This window comes from Stegodyphus dumicola, chromosome 12, assembly GCF_044657685.1.
Source record: "Stegodyphus dumicola isolate Sdum_Otavi_A_Nest chromosome 12, ASM4465768v1".
Classification (NCBI taxonomy): Eukaryota; Metazoa; Arthropoda; class Arachnida; order Araneae; family Eresidae; genus Stegodyphus; species Stegodyphus dumicola.
In genome coordinates this window covers 71,579,568-71,599,299 of record NC_140779.1, presented here as the reverse complement: position 1 = coordinate 71,599,299, position 19,732 = coordinate 71,579,568, and the positions used below count along the sequence as shown (strand labels likewise).

Below are 19,732 nucleotides of genomic sequence, written 5' to 3'. Positions count from 1 at the left end.
ATTATGCAGCTTCATGAAAAGAATGGATATTTTAATTATATTTAAAATAAGTACAAAAATGCAATGATAAATACAGAAATTCATAAATAAGAATGCATGTAATTATTTCAGTTGATAGTTCTACAGTATTCTATTCCTAGTTGTAGTTGACTGGATTTTACCAGCACCTGAAGTAAGTAAACTGAATAGCTGCTAGAAGGAAGAAGAATGTGTGAACCTTTAAACAAGCTTTTACCCTGTAAAACTTTCTGCTTAAGGCAGCACTGTTTTGATGGGTCAGTAGTGTTAAAATGCAATTTAATTTTATTGTTTTTTAAATAAAGTATTTCGGAATAGATGGTATCTTTCTTTGTCTCTGAAGAATCATGACTGTTATCATTTGGTTATCATATCTGGCAGATTGGTACAAATTATTTTGTCTTCCCATTAATCTGAAAGTACTGAGGCAGCAATCCCTCTCTAAATTGATAGAATTTTATTTAAAATACATGTCCAAATTAAGGTTGTGTTTTTTTCCCCCCTGATTTTAAATTATAAAAACTTAACCACTAGTACTTGTAGAACCTTGGTAATACAAAGCCTTAAATATGTACACTGCGCAAAAAAAAGAGGGGGACAGTTCTATACCTTCTGTTCTACTGGGCCGATTGGCGAAATTCAAATTGCGTTTTTTATGTCTCAAAAGCGCGACTTAGGAAATATATTAGATTTATATATATAGCATCATTCTAACATAGGTATTTTGACATAAAATCAGACTTTTTCTAAAATGACATGCATTTTTTTTCCATATTTCGGTTCTATGATTCAAATTATGCCAGACTACCAAGCTTCGTAAAAATTGCACGATTAGTTTTTAAAAAATTAGCTCTCAAAATTTTAGCTCCTCCATGTTAATTGAATTTGGTATATATTTATTAATATCTCATTTTTTATTAAACCTTTATGATTCTTCCTTTCACATTTCGAAATTTAGGTTCATTCCAAATAAAATTCACCCATTTTTTATGATTTATTTTTAAAATTTGTATTTTTAAATAATTTTTAAATATTTTTTGAAAACATTTTTGAATAACCTACAAAATTTTATTATCATCTTAAAGTAGGTGTATTTCTAAGCATACCTGCAAAAAATTAGTTTTTTATTCAAAATTTTCTAAGATATACACGAATTTACATATTTGCGCGGTTTGAAATTTGGCATCTTTTTTTGAGTGATAATAATGCCAAATGTGATTTATGAATTTTGCTACAGTGAATTGCTACAGCTATTTTTAACCTTAAATTTCAAATAAATTTTTGTCAAAAATTAATTATACGAAAAATTTTTCTCTCAATGGTGCATAAATATTTAATGAAAAGCTATTTTTTTTTTAAATTATAGATGATATTATTCAAATTTTTAGCTTTTTTTTAAATTTCTTTTTTCCTCTTTTTTTTTATATTTGTAAGAATAAATTTTTACTTTCGTTGTGTTATCGTCTGCTACGTTACTTTAACTTCATTTAAATTAATTGTCTAAAACCGAGAAATGCTCGCTTTTTTTTTTTTTTTTTTCCCTCCACAATGTTTTTAAACGAACAAGACATTGACATTTTGGGTTATGGCCCAGCTTTAAAAAGAATATATATAATCATAAATTTTTACATTAATCCTCTTAGAAAGAATGTTTTAAGTAGTAATTTTTTCATGTTTTGTAGATTATATAAAAAACATCCTTCTTTAATATAGAAATTTTTAGACTTAAACTCTAAATAATATGATTAAGATTTTTTGCACCCGATATAAGAATTAGGTGGTACAGGATAAGCACTGCTGGAGTTGTTTATTTCTTTCTCATTTAACAAAAATCTTTTAATTCAAATACAGTACAAAGTCTTTAATTCGGACTCGTCGGGACTTCAGCAATTCCAGATTAGGGGTTTTTCTGGATTATAGATCATCAATTCAAATCTGGTAAAATGGCATGCAGAAATTATAAAATTAAAAGTATGAAACCATAATTTATGAAATAAAGAGCAGTTATGATCTAAAGGGCATCTACATTTACAAAAAAAAAAAAAAAAAAGCTTAATATTTATTTGTTTACTTTATTAAACATTTCTTTCAATGTAAGTTGTTTAAGTTGCTTCGTTTTATGTGCGTATACTTTCTCTTTAATTCTATACAGACATAATTTCTTGTTCAGTTACAAAGTTCTGCTGTTCAAGTCGTGTAATTGCTATGGCGAGAATACTGACTGACTTGTCAATCGAACTGACACCCTCTCTGTCACTTTCTTCATGCCTTTATCCATTTTTTGTAGCAATTCCACTTTTTGTTTGAAGGACATCGAAACATGCTTTTGCTTTGTAGATCCTTTGGCAGCTTCAGAATCGGAAACTCTTTTTTGACATAATCGAAACTTCAAGCTTACTTTTTATAAAATTGCTCTAACAGTCTACAAAAAATAATAAGTTGGATCCAATTAGAAGATTAAGGAACAACGCAATCTGCAACATTAACTGAAATAAATAATTAGATATTTTTAGCTTAGCTTATACCGTCTGTTATACATTAAACGTGCATGCGTAAACGTTACGCATTAGACGCGTGTAAACGTTAGAAAGTTTGTAGCTTTGAGGTCCGGATCATAGATCATTTTGTGAATCGGCCCAGTAGAATGGGAGATATAGAACTGTCCCTTTTTCTTTTCTTTTTTTTTTTTTTTTTCCCCCGCAGTGTACAACATCACATTAAACAGACTTAGTATCTACACAACTGGCCACAACAAGAAAATCATCTTAATACAGATTACATTAAATACCAGTGCACTTGCTAAAAAACATGTTCTCGTTATCAACAAATATGTAGAATCCATTTTAAGAAAATCTAAGAAATTTATGTAATGTAACTTTTCACAGATAAATAAGTAATTGTTTTTTGGAGCTGATCAGATACTTGTGTAAATCATACATATTTTTAGCCTTAATATGAAATTTTAGAAAATATATAGGTGATGGAGCTTTCATGCTGTAAGTTTTACCTAGATTATTTTATGGTATAAATTGATGGTCTCATATTTCAACATATTTCTCAACTTAAATGCACTATATTTCATAAAATTTCTTGTAAAAACCTTTATAAAAGTAAATTACCTGACATTCGCGGGATATATTAGAGCATTCATACAGGTCTGCTGCCTATTGCCAAAACTGGTGCAGGTGTACCAGGCATCACAATTTAGATTCAGGTCTAAACATCATGGCAAAGACATTGTCGACAAAAATATCTGAGAGAAAACAATGCAAAGGAAAAGGTGGTTGTACCAAACACTAAATTTTTTTAAATTTTTGCATAATGATTTGGAGTGTAAGAAGGAATAAATAATGTTTTTACATCTATATGTCATTGTATTAACTAAAAAATTTAAACTGAAAAACCAATAAAGAAACTTAGCATTCAAAATCTGGAAATCAGTAAAAATTAGTGATACAGCAGTTAACAGAATTTTAAATTTATGTATTCTCCTTTTTCTAATCATCTTTATATATATATATATGTAGTGGGGGAGTTGAAGATGCTAAATAACAATTCCAACGTTGTTTTCCACACCACAGAACATTTAATAAAGATAATCAGAAAAGGTACAAATTAGATTAAATACAAGTGCCGTTTGATACAAACAGGATTCTGTATAGTTTTACCAGTCTTACCACATAACCGATTAGTGCCTACTCACACTTGCTAATGTTATAAACCAGTTCAATTTACCACCTTCGCGTGGAAAACTACAGTTCCTTATTCTACACCTTCACGTGCAGACAGACATCTCACCACCTTCGCATGGGATAGCAGAAGAGTCTCTGTCATACTCCTCTTTTACCTCGCTGCTGGCGCATTGGTGAGGCCCTCTGGTGGTTGTGTCGCACTTCCAGGTAATACAGTTCGGCCTTCCTGACATTTTTTCGTCCTCGAAAACACGGATCAGCAACACTGGAACATCAAGACAGCACCTGAAAATAAATTAAAAAAAGAAAAGAAAGGAAAAAAAAAGAAAAAGAAAGAAGTGTGGAAAAACCACACATAGTTCTATATAGTAGAACGGTCCCACAGCTTCATGAGATCAGCTGCTGTAGTGGTACATCCAGGACCTTCATGGTGTCCCACTTTTTCCACCTGGTAACGATCTTTGCCTTTCCTCGCTGTTACACGATATGGGCCAAAGTACTTTGGCCTTAACTTTAGTCCACCTCCATATTGCGTTCTTTGTATGGCAACTAAGTCCTTCACATTGTATACTTGTGCCTCTTTTCTCTTCTTGTTGTATGTTTTTCTATTTTCTTCCTGAATTTTTAGAATGTTTTTCCTTGCTTCCTCTCTCATATCTTCTCGATCTTTCATCATAATATTTCTTTCTTCTCCTTCAAGAATTTCCATAATCTTTAAGTCCTCTCGATTTCTCATTTTAACACCAGTGAGAAGCTCAAATGGAGAACTCTTTGTGCTTCTGCTCTTAGTGCTGTTTAAGATCCTTTGTACATCTCCAACATACTTGTACCACTTGGTTGGATCATCTTTGGATAATTTGGACAGGACTGGAATCAGAGTGAGATGAATCCTTTCTACTTGTCCATTTCCTCTAGGAACGCCTGTAGTTGTAAATATGTGCTGGATATTCTCTTGACTACAGTAATCTTCAAAGTCTTTAGAGGTAAACGCTGTACCTTTATCACTTATAATTCTCAATGGACTACCGAAAGTTGATTGTTGCAGTTTCAACTTCTGCAATGCCTCTTGAGCGGATGTAGACTTGACTGGATAGAGCCACACGAACTTTGTGAATGCATCAACCACTGTTAAGATGTGATTGTAGTTCTCATTTGTCGAAGGTAATGGTCCTATAAAATCGATATGAAAAGTGCTCAAAGGGATACTATCTTTTGGTATGGGATTCGGCAACCCTTCGCTCTTACCTCGTTTTCTGTCGCACAAAATACATTCTACACAATTTGAAATAACTTGCTCAATTCGTTTTCTAAGGTTAGGAATATAAAAGTCTGTTTCAGACACTGCGAAATGTCCCTTGTTGTGGATACTACGTATGATTTCTAGCTCTAATGCTTCGGGTACCACAAGTAACTCGCTACCACTGTCGAACTTGTATAATATTCCATTTTTCACTAGAAAATCTTTCTTTAGTCCTTGCTCGACTAAGGATTTTAGCAACTGGAGACGCTCATCACTTCTTTGCGCAGCTGCGATTTTGGCTGTAATTTCTCCCTGAGAACAAGTAACCATCATAACTGTGTTCCTACTTCATGAATCCACTTGCTTCATTTGTTACCCGGATCTGTGAACAATTTCATAGTCAAATTGTTCTAGAAGTAACGTCCATCTCGCCACTTTAGGGATTAGATCTTTCTTAAACATGGTCTTCTGGAAAACATCGCAATCCATAGCTATCCTGACCTTAGATCCTAAAAGGTAATTCCTAAATTTCTTTAAAGCTTCTACTATAGCTAAAACTTCAAGCTCATAACTAGATAGCTTCTCTTGTTGGAGACTAGTTTTTTTACTCATGAAGTAAATGGGGTGTAACTGTCCATCATCTGACTTTTGTAGTAATATAGCGCCGAAACCATGACTGCTTGCGTCTGTATTCAATTCTAATGGTGCTCCTTGTTTAAAAATATGAAGAACCGGACTTGTCGATAAAAGTTCTTTCAATTTATTAAATGCATCTTTTTGCTCAGGCCCAAATTTGAATTCTGCTCCGTTACGAAGAAGATCACTTAGTGGTTTCACTATTTTTGAATAGTTGGCAATAAATTTCCTAAAATACCCAGTAAGGTCCAAGAAACTTTGAATCTGCTTAAGGTTTTTGGGTTCCGGGAAATTTTCAACAGCCCTGGTTTTTTCAGTAGAGGGGCGAATTGTACCATCCTCAAAAACATACCCGAGAAATTCTATTTTTCTTTTCAAAAACTGGCATTTCTTAAAATTAATCTCCAAACCATATTCTTTGGCTACTTCTAAAACGCATTTCAACTTTTCTAACCCTTCTTTCTCATTTCGTGCTGGAATAATAAAATCGTCCATGTAAGTAACAACAGTGTCATCCCGAATTAAATCTCTAAACACATTATAAATAAATCTTTGAAACACACTAGGGGACGTGCACAAACCAAAAGGTGCTTTTAGAAATTCGTACAAGCCTGCGTGAGTAATAAATGCCAAATATTTAGTGCAGGTTTCCTCAACTGAAACATGAAAAAAACCATTTTTTAAGTCTAATGTCGAAAAAACCTTTGCTTCACCCAAACGATCTAAAACCTCTTCTACTTGTGCCATAGGAAAAGAATCCTTAACTATTTTTTTATTTAACTGCCTGAAGTCAACACAAATCCGTGTCTTCCCCGATTTTTTTCTACACAAAACAATTGGCGAAGCATATTCTGAAGACGACGGCTTTATAATCCCATCCTTTAACCATTCATCTATTTGAGTATCAACAATTTTTTGATCAGCAAAAGGAATTCTCCTCGAACGCTGAGAAACTGGAATATCATCTTTTAATATTACTTTCATTTTTAAGTCTGTACTGCGTGGCTTTTCTAACGGTTTATACTCATTAATAAGAGTGGAAACAGTATTGCGTAATCCTTCATCTTTAATATGCCATAAATCTGTTTCGCTGTCTGCCTCAATGGCTGCTGAAATAAAAGACAAAAAATTCCTTTCTGAAGAGACGGAATCATTTTCATATTGCGTAATCATCACCTGGTCACAACAGATCATTTTTAGACAGGAAGGGGGGCAAATACAGTCTGTTATCAATTCATCAACTATCGCTGCTTTAATCTCTTTTTGTTTTTTGCTTTCGCATAAAGAAAAAACAAACTTCGCCGTTTCCGCATTAACCACGTGACCAAACGAACTTTTGAGTTCTATACATCCACTTGATAATTTATTCAGAAAAAGGGATTTCTTTACAACTACCAATTCACTTCCAGAATCTATTAAGCATATTACTTTCTTACCATCAATCAACAGTTCAATAAATTCTAACTTATTTCTAGCTGCATTATCCGATTCAATCTCTAACCCAGATACCTTTTTTGGAGACAAACTTTCCTCCTTTCCTAATCGTTTGGGACAATTTCTCGCAAAGTGAAATAATTCCCCTTTACTCCCACAAACATAGCAAATACGATCTGGTTTACTACTACCCTGATTTATAAACTTCCCTGAATCCTTGAAATTGCTCTGAGCTTTTCTAAGATTGTTTTTGGAAAAATTCAGCTTTTTATTTCCTGGAGTTTCGATTCGTGTGTTACTGGTATCAACTAAAGATTTACCCCTGGATGAATAAAATAAATCACATTCTCTTCCCAATTGATTAGGTGGGTACCAACTTTGACCCTCCTGAACACTAATATGTTCCTTTGTTTTAGAATCAAGAGTTTCATACAACTTATCAGATACAATGAGATCACACAATTTCTTAAAGTCATCTACCTCTCTTAGCTTGCAATAATAATTGAAAGTTGCACTGAGTCGAGACGCGAATTGAACATGCGATTCAGATGAATGTCTCTGCGCATTTTTAAAATTGTTCAAACATTCACGCGGTGTTGGCTGAAATTCTTTCAAGATTAGAGTTTTTAATTTATCATAATCTGCGATTTCTTGTTCAGAAACATACGTTAGAACATTATTACATTTATCACCTAATACATTAATCAACACTTCTGATTTTAACTCCACTGGTACACTTTTAGTAATGAAAGCTTTCTCAAGCGACTGAAAAAACAAATGCATAGCTTCCGGTTTCTGAGGTACAGCTATAGTTAGTGTTTTGACGCTTTTAATAATATCTTCAACACTAGTCTGCGCGTTTCCTCTATTACTCGATAATGATTGTGATTTTTAAACTTTCTAATTCAATCTGCTTCTCAATTTGAGCTAATTTAAGACGTTCGATCTCTAACAGATAGTGTTCATTACTTGTTTTAGGCGTCCGATCCTCCGATCGACTTGACGACGCCACGAACAAATTCAATGTTCATTTTGAAAACATCAGAATTTTCGATAATTTTTTTAATGTCAGCTTTTTTAGCATTTTCTGGAACAGTCTGTCCAATTTGTTCCGCAATTACTATTAAATCACTTTTCTTTAAATTATTTAGGAAACTCATTTTAAAAACGAAACAAAAGTATCACTATCTTCAAGAAAGAAATAAAGCAAAGTTTTCGCAGTACCTTCTCTGAAGTATCCAAGTATGAAGTATCCAAATATCAAGTATCCAAATATCCCGGACAGGCCCCCAGATTTTCTGTAGTGGGGGAGTTGAAGATGCTAAATAACAATTCCAACGTTGTTTTCCACACCACAGAACATTTAATAAAGATAATCAGAAAAGGTACAAATTAGATTAAATACAAGTGCCGTTTGATACAAACAGGATTCTGTATAGTTTTACCAGTCTTACCACATAACCGATTAGTGCCTACTCACACTTGCTAATGTTATAAACCAGTTTAATTTACCACCTTCGCGTGGAAAACTACAGTTCCTTATTCTACACCTTCACGTGCAGACAGACATCTCACCACCTTCGCGTGGGATAGCAGAAGAGTCTCTGTCATACTCCTCTTTTACCTCGCTGCTGGCGCATCGGGGAGGCCCTCTGGTGGTTGTGTCGCACTTCCAGGTACTACATATATATATACATTGTAAAAATCTACTAATTTGTATTTAGAAAAGAGATAAAGTTAGGAACATGAATTTAAAATTCTATTAACTGTTATACTTAGAATTAATTTTTACTAATTTCCAGATTTTGAATGTTTAAGTTTCCTTTTGCTTTTTCAGTAAAAATTTATCAATTATTTCAAAAATATGAAATATAGAGGTAAAATTGTTATTTTCTTCTTCTTGTGTTCATGAATCTTTAGGAAAAAATCCACTTTTTTCTTAAGTTAGAAAACCATGTCTGTGGTAATATTGTTATGGATGATTTGTAGATGTTTTACTTTTTATCATATTTTGAAATATTAAAACTGTGAAGTTTTTGCATTGCTTTATTTTCTATCCCTTTTAGAATTGTGATGTTTTCTCCTTTCTTTTCTCTGTAGATATTTTATACAATGTTTCCCTTCTTCTGTTGTTTTCTCCACAGTGTATTCATTGTCAGTGTTTTTCGGTGAACACCCAGAATTGAGGGATGGAAATATTTTTAGAATTTAGAGAAACTTCTAAGCAGAAAAATTTAGGGACCACAAAATTTTTTTAATTTAGGGGAAACAAAATTATTAGAATTTAGGACCTAGTATGCAGAGGCAACATGCCAATTCTGGCTCTTCATTCACATGTTTATGCATAAGTGTATTTTTATGAATTTCTTTCATTTTTAATCATTACACAACATATATTTCAGAAATAAGTGAATATCTAATTGTTTCTGAATTTTCTTTAATAAAGTTTTTTATTACTCCTAGGTCCATTTTATAATTGAAGATCTCACTTTGCAAAGTGCTGAATTTTATAACAGTGAAGATCATGTAAATGTTGTAGCATCTCAGAATAGCTTTCGGGTGAATTCTATGCCCAACAGTCCATATGGTGATCTTAGCAAAGAAAATACTTTAACTACTCAAGCAGTAATTCATTAACTATTAAAAGTATCTTTCTGTTATGTATGTGCATAGATTTAATTTAAAATTTTTATCTTTTATTATCTCAGCTTATATTTGTCATGGTTATGATCATTCATCAGTTTTAGCTTTTCACATCTTGTAAGAGAGTGCCTCTTAACATACACTATTATAGTTGTAGTTTGTTTAAAACTAAATTATATATTCGTAATGAATTGTGAATGAATATATGTAAATAATTAGTCAAATGGGCAAGAATACTAAAGCTTTTTTTTTTTTAAAGTATTGTGAAGATGTGCAAGTGAAGGATTCATAATTTTTCTTCTGTTTCATTCCTTGCATTTCTTTATAAAAACACAATTATGTAGCATTTTTATCAGTACAGAAACATTATTAGCTGATGGTTTTCAAATGAAAATAAAAAATATATACTGTAATTTCCAGAAGGAAAGCCGCATCAATGTAAACGCCGCATTCGAGAAAAATGGCTGGGAAAAAACTAAAATTACGCAGAAAAAGCTGCAATAAATTAAATCGTGCTTGACGTCGTCATGGACCTTGCAGACACAAAATCGTGACCTATGTCCTAATATATGACATATAAGTTTTAAAAAAATGCATGAAATGAAACCATAACTCAAAAATAAATTATAGGTAAGAAATTTTGAAAATATACATATGTTCATGAATATACTTATATTTACCTGCTAAAGAAGTCCATATTTGTAATACTCATATTATAATATAAAAAATATCACAACAATGAGATTTAAATTTGGATGACAGAAGGAAATTTTAAATTTTACTTACAAAAAGAATTAAAGCAAACTGTACATCATATCAAGCCATCAAAATCTGATTCTTCACTATCTGAATTTAAAAAGATTTAGCAAATCCTGATATAAATAGTCCAAGTCTTCTAGATTGTCGCACTCATCCTCTTGGTTTGCAGTCTCTTTATCTAAAAATATAATTTCAGCACCGATTTCTATGCACTTCTTACCCACTTTGCAACTTCTTCATAAGATGCTTTACGCATTTTGCCGCTTTTGGTATACGTATGCAATCCTTCACTCATCCAACACTCCCACCGCTTTCAGACTTCAACTTTGAAAGATTTATTAACTGACAAATCTAATGGTTGTAAGATTTTGTCAAATCCCCAGGAATTATTACTAAGGTCGTAGACAGGTTTTTGACATCTGGTTTTCAAGTAAATGAGAACGCATGGAATCCATTATCAACAACCCTTTTGGTTGGAAAAATGATCCCTTACGACACTGCCAAACAACTTTTTGTAGCCACTCATGCATGATTATTTCGCACATTTATCCATTCTTGTTTGCACAAATAATTACGTCATTAGGAAAATCTCCCTTCGGAATAGTTTTCCTTTTAAAAATTATCATCGGTTTTATCTTGTGACCATTTGCGGCACTAGCTAACACACATATAAATGACATCCTTTCATGCCCTGTCATAAGCATGGATACTATTTTTGCACCAGTTTCATCAACAGTTCTGTTTGCAGAGAGTCAAAAGCTAATGTCATTTCGTCCGTATTTATTATCTATGAAGGAAGAAGTTTTTGTTTCTCAATAATATGTCACATATTTTAGAAAAGATGCTTTTTATCTTGCCAGTCCATTAGTAATTGTTGCTCGACTGTTGTTCTAGTTCGGACAGAAATATTTTTTCTTTTCATAAATCTGCTACACCAGCAAAGGTCCTCCATTGAAATCATTTATGTTCATTTGTTTCACCATAAATTTTGCTTGTAAGCAAATTTTTAGTCGAAATTGCTATTCCCTTTCCTTGTTGCTCCTTTATCCAATTTGCAAGGTCATATTCTAGTTTTGATTACCTTACAGTGCCACTTCTTTTGGCTCATTTCTGTTGTGGCATATTTTTAAGTTCTTCTTTTTCAGTTCTCCAATGTCGAATGCATCTCTCGTCCACTTCAAACTCTCGAGCTACTGCTGTATTTCCAATTTGTTCAGCACATGAAATTATATTAAGCTTAAAACCAACAGTATAGCTTCTGTGCCATTTAGGTGCCATAAACGGCAACTTAAAAACTATCCAAGAAAAATCGATTCTTTCTGAAGAGGGGAATATGTCAGAGTTCGTTACTGCAATTGAGGTGGAGTCGTGTCCACTTTTGAAAAAAATCACAGTAGATTTACATTGGAAAAGGCAGGGGAGGGGAGGAGATGGGTCCTGGAAGATTCAACCAACAGCAGAGAAGAGAGACTATTCAAACTGATGAGAATGCTGATTTGAAAGAAGGAAGAATGTTATTGTTCTGAGATCCCGTTTAAGGTAAATAAGGCATGTAGGTCCATTCAAGTGAAAGAATGTAAACAAAATGAAGTTTGCAGAAAGCAACTGAGTGGTCTTTTGTGTGGGAACAGCACCAAGCTAGTACAATGACAAGGTCATCCAAACTATGTACAATGACATCACAGGAAATATTTTTTAAGTGTACCTAAGCGCAGCATTGGTTGAAACAATGCAACCATTGAAAATTTAAGTTTTAAACACATAAACACTGCAGCATTTCTTCCAGAAATTATGGTATTTATTACACTAATTGCCATACTAAAAAATCAGGTTAATATCAGGTTAATAAAATGTGATGCTAAATTACACATAGCAAATATTTTTACTATACAGTAAAATTCCTGTAATCTGTATGCTTTGAAGCGAGGATTGTGCAGATTAGATAGTTTTGCTGATTGTAGATTATGTCTGATTTTTGTTTACATTTTGTTTCTTTCTAATTTGTACCTTAAATTTGAATTTTTTGTACATAAATAACTTGTAAGATTATACTTAAAAAATTGTGAAATCATAATTTATTAAATGCAAAACTGTTATATTTCTAATTCATATGTATACAAGGAAAGTATCAGTACAAGGGGAAAAAGAGAGGATAAAAGGTAGTTTTATTATTATTTATAAAAATAATTAATTATTATTATAAAAGTGTGTAGAAATATTTTATTTAAAAAAAATATGTATTCACCAGCAAAATTATTGAGATAATTTCTTCTTTATTACATTACTATCCCATGTTGATATTCTGAACCATAGATAGTGTTGGTATTGGCAATATTTACGAGAGAGGAGGATGTTTCATTGCAAAATGCAACAAATTTAGAAAATAGCTGTAAATTCTAAGGTTGTTTTTGTTTTCAGAATGATATGCTTGGAAGAAAGTGCATTTTAGAATCAAAGAAATACAATAATATGTTTGACTTTTGCATGAATTATTAATATAGCACAATTTTATTGTATTTATTGTTTTGAAACTCATATTGTTATTGCCCTTAATTTAAGAAATTGTTGCTGAAGATCTGGTTGTTAATTTAAGGGCCTGTTCATGGAAGTCCGGTTTTTTAAATGCCCAGTATCAGGATTTAGCTTTATATTATTTGTTATTTATCATTTTAGTATTTTTGTTCCCCTTTTTTATCCAGTTTTAAAAGCTAGAAATCCCGGTTATATAGTCATTTCATTATTTCTATTCTTATGTAAATAATCAGCTGCATCATGCTATAAATTTAGACTTGCTGATGTTTTACTTGTTAAGTCTATATTCCGGTGTAATTACAGTGAAATTGTATATTTTAGTCTTATTAACAGAACAATGTATGTTTTCTTTTTTTTTTTTTGTCATAGTTTATATAAAAATTTCAGCTTCCCATTTTCATTCTTGTATAATTATTCAGATATATCATACTCTAAAGTAGGACTTGTTGATATTTTAATCATAAAATTCTTTTTTATCTTTGCATTTTGTTATAACTATAATAAAGTTATATAGTTGAACTGTATGTCAGAAGGAATACAGGAATATCAGAAGGAAGTGTGTTTTATTGTAAAATGCAGGTTAAAATCTTAAGTAACTTTTCTTTATTAAACTCTGAAAAGTTAAAAAATGTAGATAAATCTGTTAAATTGTATTTAGGAGCATTAGCTAAAAACAAATATTAAGAAAATTACTAACAGCAAACTGTGTTATGCTAATTGATCAGTATATCCCAAGATACCTAACACAGAATTTTCTAAAAAGTAATTTATTATGAGAATTTTTTTTTTTTTTTAATTTCAAAATAAAGACAAAAATTGTTTTTGTGTCATAGGAATATGTACTTCCTTTTTATGTAATCATATTAATTTTTAATACAATCCATTTTTCTGTCTTATATGAATTTCAAGAGAATAGGTATTAAAAATGAGTGCTTAGATTATTCCATAGTTAAAATAACCACACTTTAAAGAAATTGTGGTTATGAAAAAAATTATATGTACCTTTAAAATTTTTAAATAGTTGCTAGTTTATTTTTGAAATGTTTATCTATTTCATATATACAAGTTTCTGTGGATTCCTTTTTATTAAATCATTAAATGGTGGATATAAATTGTTTTTTCATGTACTTTTTTTTTCCGCATGTGCTCCTAGTTTTTATATATTTTTTAATCATGTCTGGGTAATATGCTTTTAAAAATTATAGTTTTAAATAGCAATACTGATACTATAATTTCGTTTTGCATAAAATTACTCAATATGTATAAAAACCTTGACGCAGCTCTTCAATCTCCAAAGTGTAGTCTATCTAGAATAATAATGACTTTACTTAAATTTAGTATTTTTGTTCCCCTTTTTTATCCAGTTTTAAAAGCTAGAAATCCCAGTTATATAGTCATTTCATTATTTCCATTCTTATGTAAATAATCAGCTGCATCATGCTATAAATTTAGACTTGCTATTTCCTAATTATTAGCTTTATCCTAATCCCTGATAAGTTTTCCATAAAGCATTAGCGATAATCCACCAATGTGGCAATACATGGTCTGAAATAATCCTATGTCACTGAATTCTTTTGCAAAAAATTAAGTTACAGATATGTCAGTACTGCCACTATGTACTGAAACATAATATAAGAAAATTATTGAAGAATGGTACAAATAAAGTTAGTCCATATTTAATTTTATGTTTGTTATTATTAAATACTAATATGTTATAAGCACTAAAAAGTAAAATAATGTAAATAAAAATTATGTTATCAAAAAGTAAATATTGGTTTGAGATTGAACCCAAATATATTTCTTTTCACTATGCTTAGATGGTTTCAAAAATATCAATTTGTTGATGGTTCAAAGAGAAAAGTTTGAGATGAATATAATGATTTGTATATGTCTTAACTCCTGTATTTTGCATATATCGTATTCTGATTTCAGAAACAATAAATTTTAGAAATGAATGAATTATATAAACAAAAAATCCTTATTAGTTTTACTGTACTCAGCATTTATGATAATTTTTTGCTATTCTATGTTGACATCTGGGGTTTTAGAAACTGAAATATAGGCGGCCCTTGACATTCGCACATAATTGGTTCCTGAAAGTGTGTGGGAATGTTGAAGTGTTTCAAAGTAGACAGATGTAAAGAAATATGCACCAAAAACTGTATTTTAAAATATTTATCAATACGTATACATTAAACTTAACAAGGAGTGTTTATAAACTTGTCAAGTTAATTAATACCACCTTTTTTTTCCTCTTCATAAAAATTTCTATGTCTTTCTAAATTGCCGTGTGTACTTGAGATATACGTTCTCCATTGAGACCACATTCTTCCAAGATAGTCACAAATTTATCAAGATCCATGAAGGCTTTATTCATATTTTTAACCATTAAAGTCTGGACATTTTAATCAGCTTCTTTTTCCTCACTTTCATTTTATATTTCATTGTTGTTCAGTTAAGTATTCATTTGACAGAAGTACGAAATGAGATTTAGTCAGCTGATTAAAATCTTCATTGTTGACATTTAATTCATTAGGATAATTATTTCATCTGTTATAGCTTCTGGTGTTTCTTTAAAATTTATAAAATTAGTCATCATTTGATGGCATAATTTTATCTAGGAACTTTTCATTGCCGGCCCTTTTATTTCAGCCCGTGAGTCTCTAGTATTGTTTATTGTGTTTATTATCTTCTAAAAATATCTTAATTTAGCCACATCTACTAGTTGCCTTAATTATTATTGTCCTCATATAATATCATTTAAAACTAGCTCTCTCTTTGATCCTTGAGCTGTATGAAATAGCTAGCATTGGAAAGAAGAAACACAACATCGATTTCTGGATATAAATTCTGCAGAGATTTTAGGTGCCCTGGAACATTGTCTAAGATAAATAATGATTTATATCATAAGTTATTATTTTTACAAAATTGCTTAACTGTCAGCGCAAAATGAAAAGTGAATCATTGTTTAAATATTAGCACAGTAACCCAGGCATTTTTGACTTCCAAATGAGCAAAAGCAATTCTTTAGCATTCCTTTTCAATGCTTTGAGATTTTCCATTTGGTAAATTACCAATGGCTTCAATTTTACATCACCAGCTAAGTTTCCACTGATTCTTCTTTCAATAAAAATGTAAGATTAAGCATTTTTTCCCCCCAAAATAAACCTGTCTCATCTATGTTGACTATTTGACTGGGAGAATATTCTCCATCTACAATAATTTTGGACAAAGAGGAAATAATTCTATTATAGCATCTTTATCTGTATCAGCTGATTCTCCACTAAGTTTAATATTTGTAAAGAATATCTTGTTTTAAATTTGTCAAACCAGCCATTACTTGCTTGAAACAGTGTGTTTAAATCTGCATTTAATCTGCTTTTCCAATCTTCATGCAAACTAAGAGCCTTAGCTTGAATAATTGAAAAACTCATGAGGACATTATTTTGATGTTGATCATCAATCCATAATGACAAAGATTTTTCCATGTCATCCACAGTGCCATGTCTTTTGGAAACAATCTTTAAAGATATACATTTTCACAATTTTGAACATATTCTTTAATTTCACTCTTATTTCTCAAAACTAAACACATTGTAGATCTATTATGTCATACAAACATGTGATTGAAGCAAAAGATTCACCATTTTCAGAACATTTAAATATTTCCATCTTTGTCTTGATCAAGTTTTTGAGTCCTGAATTTCTTTGTTTATATCAGCATTACAGTTTCTATGTTTCTTACTCATGCTTATGAGTTTATCAGGACGAAATATTAAAACATAATTGGCGAAACACACAACACATTGACACACATCCTAATGGAAGACTGTTTTGATTTCTTGCTCAGAACAACATAGTAGTGATTTCAAGAAGACTGCTATTGTAAGAAGTAATGCATGTTTGTGATGTGTGTTATCCCACCCCTAGCCTCATCATGACCACAAGTGCCTCCTGCTGACAAGAGTAAGGGGGAAAAACAGATGGAACAAGGAGCAAAAAAACGGTTGACACCCGAGCAAATTTTTTCAGTATGGACAAAAATCTTTAAAAAATATAACTTTTAAGGTGTGCAAAATAGGAAATTGTGTGAAAGTCAAAGGCTGCCTGTAATCATGTTGAACTGCAACTTGACATTCTTTAATGGCATAATTTTTTCAGCTGATTTTACCGGTGATCATTTATTTGTAATCTTTATTTTTTTCATATTAAATTTGATGAAGGTTTTTAATATTTTTAACTTTAAGTTATGATTCATTTTTAAAATGGATATTATATTAAATGCACTGTTATTCATTAACACAATTATTATGCATATTTTTCAGTGCATTGAAATTGAGTGCCAAAGAATTAACTAATATTATTTTTAATTAAATTGTAATTTCAAATTTAAAGCTAATATTGCTAAGCAAATTTTTTGAAAAATCATTGACAAATATGTAAATAATAAAATTTAATTATAACTTGTTTATAGCAATTAACATTTTGAATATTAATTGTTTATAATGAGCTACTGCAAAAAGTTAGCATGTAGCTGCCTATGAAAACTAAAATTCTTTTTTGAAACCTTTTGTTCCTTCTTTCATAATAAAGTTAAGTCTTATTTGTGTTAACTATATGTAAATAAATACAATGTGATGCATTTTAGTCTAATACTGTGTAACTGTTAATATAGTACATATTTAGTTTGTTAAAAATAATATATAAAATTTAATAATGCAACATATATTTATTTACTGAATAAGATTTAAATATATTACTCACACCCATTGTGCACTTTTCCTTTAGTTCATAATTTTGTCATTTGCTTTGATCTTCATTGAACACCTAAGCTAACACTGTGGTAATTTTTTTTTTATGTGAAGTTCCTAATGAGAGAAGTCATTAATAATAATCTTTAAATATTCAACATATAAAAGTACTTATTTACCATTTAACTGTTTCATTTTCTTGCCATATTGTGACCAAAAATAAACATATTTTCTATAAACAATTTTGTATTCTAATCGATTATAAGAATTCAAATCAGCAGTCAAAACTGTTACAAGTAAGGACAAAATAGTTAAACATAATTGACAAAACACACAACACATTGACACACGTTCTAATGGAAGACTGTTTTGATTTCTTGCTCAGAACAACATAGTAGTGATTACTATTCCAAGAAGATTGCTATTGTAGGAAGTAATGTATGTTACCCCACCCCTAGCCTCTTCATGGCCGCGAATGCCTCCTGCTGACGAGAATAAGGTGAAAAAACAGATGCATTGCATTTATTAATTTATCACATTTTTAATTACAGCGAAAGTAAGGCATTTTTACTTAAAGTTGGCTTTTTTCTCATTTCTATTTTTAAGAAATGGATACTATTAATCCTCCTCCACTACCGCAATTTCCTTTCATAGCAAATTCACTTCTTTCATATTTATCTCCTGTAAAGTGTTCTTTCCAGTTCTACTCAGTTTTCAGGACTACCATCATCTGAACTTTCAGGACTACCAGAATCATTTATAGAAAATTAAGATTAACTTTCTGATCCAATACCAGAATTATATTTTGTTATGAGCCATTCACTGTCATCCATCGTTCTTGTATTTCATGATAAAATTGGAACGAAATACTATTCACAAAGCCTGATACACTGAACGTGTGAAAACAAACTCATTGAATTTCTTTGTTTAATGAAAAGCGGTAAAACCTATCCTTGAATTGATTTTACAATCCAATCTCTCCTGGACTAATAGAGACATCTTATTAGAAACATTTCAGAGTAAAAAAATGTGAAAAAGCCAGGAAAATCAGTGGATTGGTGTAGGAAAATACACTGCCCGAGCGGTGTATGGGCAAAGTCCCTTTTCACGGCAACCAAACAGTGTTCAGGCAAAACAGTTAAGTGGTTAAAGAACATTATTTATAGACAGTATATCATGTAACTGGCATGTAACTTCTTATATATATATAATGTTGTATACTTTTTAAATCATCTCAGAAATTCACTGTGAAAATATATCTCCTATTCATCTTTTTTTAATTAAATAAAATATTGTAAAAAAATCTGCTAATTTTTCTTTAATTTGACCAATTTTTAAAAAACTGATCCTTGTATATTTGTTATTAATTTTGGATGTAAAAGGTTTCGAGTCGATTCCTGCACACATTTTATAACAGGTTTAATGTAATTTATTCACTTATTTGTATCATCTGGTTAACAGACCTGTTTTATTATTTTCAAAGCTAGATTTATTTTTTATTTAAAATTAACTACTCAGTAAGTGCTACACAACAACAGAACTTTCACATTCATAGTCATTGTCTTATAATCTAGGTTCAGTTTAAAAGTCAGTTTTTTTGTAGTGGTGATTTTAGATTTCATTTTAAAATGTGAGTATGTGTGAATTGATCCATATTCATCATCAATAAACTATTACCAGCAGATAAACACTCCCATATCATAACTTCGCTAACTCCCATGTCATTATGTTCTACAGGGCTACCCTGGTCAAGGATGCTAGGTTAATTTATACAAATTTGGCAACTTCTTATTCCGCTTGATTAATTGTATGAAATGCAGAGCAAAATTGGCCAGAAATCATTAAAATCTATGTTGAAAAGATTTGAGTTTTAAAATTAATAGTATTTAACCAAATAATAGAATAATTTTATAAAACCTTTAAAATGATAGAATAATTAGTATCCAGTTGCATGTAAAGACTATGCAGTGTCTATATACTATTTGTATTTAATATATAAACCTTTTTATGAATTAAAGATCTGAAGT

The 19,732-nt window shown here is 30.8% G+C and overlaps 1 protein-coding gene across 3 annotated transcripts in view; it reads left to right on the top strand.

Moving 5' to 3' along the window:
* LOC118182157 (DNA damage-regulated autophagy modulator protein 2-like) overlaps window positions 1-19,008 on the top strand; it is a 56,522-nt gene extending 37,514 nt beyond the window's left edge. The window contains exon 8 of one of the 3 annotated variants that reach the window (XM_035351473.2): window positions 9,484-19,008. In XM_035351473.2, coding sequence (XP_035207364.1) covers window positions 9,484-9,657 — 174 coding nt within the window. In that variant the 3' untranslated portion in view covers window positions 9,658-19,008. Of the gene's footprint in view, window positions 1-140; window positions 336-9,483 lie in introns of those variants that run through there. The other 2 variants (XM_035351474.2, XM_035351475.2) reach the window with 2 other exon arrangements.
* The last annotated feature ends 724 nt before the right edge of the window (window positions 19,009-19,732 follow it).